This window comes from Manis pentadactyla, chromosome 3 (genome assembly GCF_030020395.1).
Source record: "Manis pentadactyla isolate mManPen7 chromosome 3, mManPen7.hap1, whole genome shotgun sequence".
In the NCBI taxonomy this organism is placed as follows: domain Eukaryota; kingdom Metazoa; phylum Chordata; class Mammalia; order Pholidota; family Manidae; genus Manis; species Manis pentadactyla.
The window spans coordinates 77,789,466-77,794,190 of NC_080021.1; the positions used below are offsets into that span (position 1 = coordinate 77,789,466).

At 33.9% G+C, this 4,725-nt stretch overlaps 1 protein-coding gene across 5 annotated transcripts in view; it reads left to right on the forward strand.

Annotated features, from left to right (window-relative positions):
- Positions 1-542, forward strand: part of LOC118920712 (ankyrin repeat domain-containing protein 26-like) — a 118,255-nt gene extending 117,713 nt beyond the window's left edge. For all 5 annotated transcript variants that reach the window (XM_057498044.1, XM_057498045.1, XM_057498046.1 and 2 more), the window contains one exon: positions 291-542. In XM_057498044.1, coding sequence (XP_057354027.1) covers positions 291-427 — 137 coding nt within the window. In that variant the 3' untranslated portion in view covers positions 428-542. The remainder of the gene's footprint in view (positions 1-290) is intronic.
- Positions 543-4,725: the final 4,183 nt, after the last annotated feature.

Consider the following 4,725-nt stretch of genomic DNA (forward strand, 5'->3'; position numbering starts at 1 on the left):
TTTTGGTTATAGTATATGGTGGTCAGGGTGACCTGTGTCATCTTCATCTTGTGTAGTTCCTTCTTGTAATGAGAAACCCAGAAGCTCTGATACTTTGCCACAGTAGCAACTGATTCAGCGTGCAACCATGGGCAAGTTATATTTACTAGTAATCTTGTATTTTGTATTATAGTTGTATATAGATATTTTTCATTCTCAACACTTAAAAAGATTCCAACTTTTTTTACTAACTTAACACTTGTTAACTCGGAAGTATTTTAAATAAAGAATATAATTATTTTTCTTTCCAGCTGCTGCTGAATTTGAATCTGAATTCTGTAGAGTTCCTCCACTAGGATCTACTGATATGTCGAATCCAACTCAATATCTACTTTTGAAAACAGCACAAGAATATGCACAGATTTTGAGGAAAAATTATATGATCTGAAAGATAAATGTAAAAATATATATACTGGTCTGTTTATATAACATTTTCATCCTTTTGCATTAAGCATAGGACATGTGAAAATCATTATTAAAGGAAAATATTTTTGTTTCATGTGTATGATGAAAATTTATACACTATTTTAAGCTTTATTTCCTGGCACCTTACTAACTTTTAAGATTTTGTAAATGAAAGCTGGCACTATGGAGCTGCCCGAGTACCAGCTATTTAAACAGCATCCAAACACTCACATTGTTGTTAATACCTCAGGGGGGTTAATTTTTAGCTTTTTTGTATTTTCCAATTTTTATCATGATATATGGGCCTCAAGATTTAGACAGACATCATTTTGATATGCTACTGCTATGGATTTTATCAATATTTTGATGTGTTAATGATTGTTAGAGTGCTATAAAACATATAATTGAATTTTAAACACTGATGCACAGATATTTCTTCATGTAGAAATAAGATTTGGCTAAGGCTTTTCTCCTTTTCTATTTATTTATTTTGATTTACTTTTTGGAACGGTGTTAAAATTAGAGAAAAGTTCCCAGTTTTAGTAGAAAGAGCTTCATTCCCTGGCATCATCTGAGAATATTTGCTGACATTAAGCCACCTTCCCTGATTCCTTTAGTGTTTATTTCCTACAAGTTAGTATGTTCCACATAATTACCAGAAAATTAACACTAATACATTCGAGCATTCAATCCTCATGTTTTTTTCACATGTTGCCACTGTAGTGTCCCTTAGAGCAAAAAGATGCCACTCAGACCCACAGATCACATTTGGCTGTTGTGCCTGTTAGTCGTCTTCAGTCTGGAACAGTTCCTCAGTCTGTCCTTGATTTTCATGACCTTAAATCTTTTGAAGAGTAAATCCCAGTAACGTAGAATGTACCTCAATGTGGATTTTTCTGTTTTTATTGATAAGCTTCAAATCAAACACTTTCAGCCAAAGGCTTACAGAAGTGGTCCTATACTCTTTCTCCCTGCATCCTGTCATTTGGCCTATGATTTTGATTTGTCCCCTTCCTGGTGATGTTAGCAATGGTCACTGAGAATGTAGCAAGGCCAGATTTCTCCACTAGAATGTCCCCTTTTCACTTTATAGTGAATTATTATTTTATAGGGAAGAGCTTTGAGACTATGTAAATACCTTTGTTCCTCATCAAATTTCTGATTATTCATTTACTTCCGTCAATATGGATTCATTGTTTATTTTATTCAGTGGGCTATAAATTGTTAATACCATTTTTAAAGTTCATTTTTCTTTTAGAAATGTTCTATTTTGATAATTTCAGACATATGGAAAAGTTGCAAGAACAGTGCAAAGAACTCTTGGATCCCATTCCCCAAATGTCAACATGTTACTGTATTTGCTTTATGTTTTCTCCCTTCTCACTTTCTAGATAAATATACAGGTAGGAATATAATAGTTTTTTTTTTTCCTGAACCATTTGTAAATTGTAGACATGATTACTCCTATGAACAAGGAATTATCTTAACATAACTGTAACATAATCATCAAAATCAGAAAGATCTATCGACCCTATTCAGATTTTGCTAATTGTCTCAATAATATCTTCTTTAGGCAGAGAAAAGCTATTATGCTGTGTTGTGTCCAAACATCCTCTGTCTTTAGTCACCTTCAATCTTGGACAGTACGTTAGTCTTTGATGTTCATGATATGTACATTTTGAAGAGTGTAGGTCAGCTGTTTTATAGGTATTTTGGTTATTCTGAAGATTTTTCCTCAGTTCAGGTTTGTTGGATATTTCCTCATGAGCCAGCAGATTCCGGTTATACCTGTTTGGGCAGGATTGTCACACAGGTGATGCTGAGTTCATGTCAAAACAGTAAATCTTGAAGGCACAGTCTTGGTACCATTACTGGCAATGTTGACTTTGATCATTTCGTTAAGAAATGTCTGTCAGGTATGAATTCATAAGTATGTAATTGGATAACAAAATTAAAAGTTTAACTTTGATTTTTAAGATACAGTTGATATTAACAGAACTTAAATAATGTGTGTATTATACTTAAATTGCCCTTTTTAGTACACTCATAACTTCTTTTACCATTACCGTGGCCTATATACAGATTCATGTTTTGTAATTATGATGCTAACCATAATCTTAATCATTTTTATTAATTACCACCTATAAGTAGCCAACTTTTCTTTTCTTCAGACAGAAATCTACAAGACAGGAATCCAAAAATTGCTGATGCTTTTTTACAAATACAAATTGTAGATTATCCTTACAAATTTTTCAGATTGCAAAAGAAATGCATATATAAAATCATCTGAGACATTTGGATGTTGAATCATTTGATAATGGATAGGAGTAAATTCAAACGTTTTTGACTGAAATTTTTTATTTGTGGCAACAAAAAATGTTGAAAGTTCTTTGATTCTTTTACCTTTAAGAGGGGGTGCCTTATTCTCCCTTTAGTATGAACTACACTTAGGGGTATATTTCTAATGAATAGAACAAAGCGGTCATGACAATGTGTGACTTAAGAGACAAGGTAATGAAAAGCACCGGTGTCCTCCTTTCTTTCTGAGATCATTTGTTCTGGCAGAAGCCAGCTGCCAGGTGGTGAGGACTCTCAAGCAGCTTTATGGAGAGGTCCCTGTGGAGAGCTGAGGCCTTCAGCTGATAGCCATGTGAGTGAGCCATCTTGGAAGTCGACCCTCCCTGTCTGCCTTGTAGGAAGTTACAGATAATCCACCTCTGTTCATGTATCAGGAACAAAATAATATTCAGAGACTGACTTTTGCAGGGGTAGGTCATGAAGATTCATGTCCTTAGAAGTTTGCAGGAAAGAGGTGTTTCTGTTTTAATCAGTTGGATGCATTGAAAGTGTTGCTCATCAAGATGACAGTGTTTGGAGGTGTCCTATCAATTGTCTGACTGGGCTGTTCAATGCAGTATTAAACCTTTTGAAATTGAACTTCAAGAAGTTTGTATCAAGGAGACCTGATTTTAAGAGAATTTATCATCAGCTGGATGGAGAGTTTCTGGTATGTGATGTTGGTGGGGATGGTGAAGGGATTTTATGTACTATAGGCAATCTTAACTGGGCTTGTATAGGACCCCTATGCATTTTAAGCTGTGAAAGATGGTAAACACATTTATAAGTCTTGGTTGTTTAGTTGGCTGAATACACTTGAATTTAAACTGTAGAATTAGGAAAGATACAGAAGGTGAACTTACTCATTGAGAAGAGATGAAACCATCTCTTAAATATGACTAATTAAAATAATTTAAAACTTTTCAAAGAAATAGAAAATATGCCTTAAAATAATTTGATTACTATAGTTTTAGAGAACTTAGTATTTCTGACTTCAGTACATCCATTACCAAAAATGCTGAAAAGAAAAATACTTGGGAAAATAAAGGTAACTGATAATCTCATTACTCAGAGGTCCCATTTTAGAATAAATTCTTAAATTTTTAAATCTCTACACAAATATGTATATGCATACTATTTAAAAGAATGTTATAGTTCTACAGTCTACTTTTTTCATTTAACAACTTACTGTGAATTTACTTCTCTATCAATAACTATGGAATGAAAAGTAACTGGAACCTGGGGTCAGATTATCTGGGTTGGAATCCTTGCTCCTATATTTACTTGCTGAGTGACTTTGAACATGCCACTGAACCTATCTAAATTCTGGCTGTCTTCATCAGTTAAATAGTAAGTATGATAGAAACTAATGTTTATAACAACAAAGTAAGTAAAATACATAATACAAAACCTGGCATATAGTAAGAAACCTTTTAATTTATTAATTCAAATTTATTTAGCATCTACTGAGTTCATTATTGTTGCACTGGGAGATAGTGTTGAATGCAGTAAAGAAAAATAAAATACAAAGTATGTAAATTATGTAAATATTGCGTAAAATATTTTACATTAAATAATTCTATAAAGTAAAACAGAGAAAAAAAAATTGCCTGCCACATGGAACTTACATTCTAGAGGAAGAGTGTGGTAAAATAAAAAGTAAATATTTGGTCTTTGTTCCCAGTTCTTGGCAGAGCTCCTAAAACCCTTGGAATTTCCTGTGTGACAGGACCATCTTGTTATTCTTAAGGAGACCCTTTGGGTCACATTTGGGTTTATGCCAGATAAGGTGATGTAGGGTGGGTTGTTTAGACAGTCTCAGGGCTGCAGGTGATCTCCTGAAAGATCTGGTGTGTTTAGAAGTTAGAAACTCTGAGTCCCAACCTCCTAGCCTCTGGGAGAGGAGGGCTGGCCTGGTGGCTGAGCTCTAAAAATGCTTGAAAA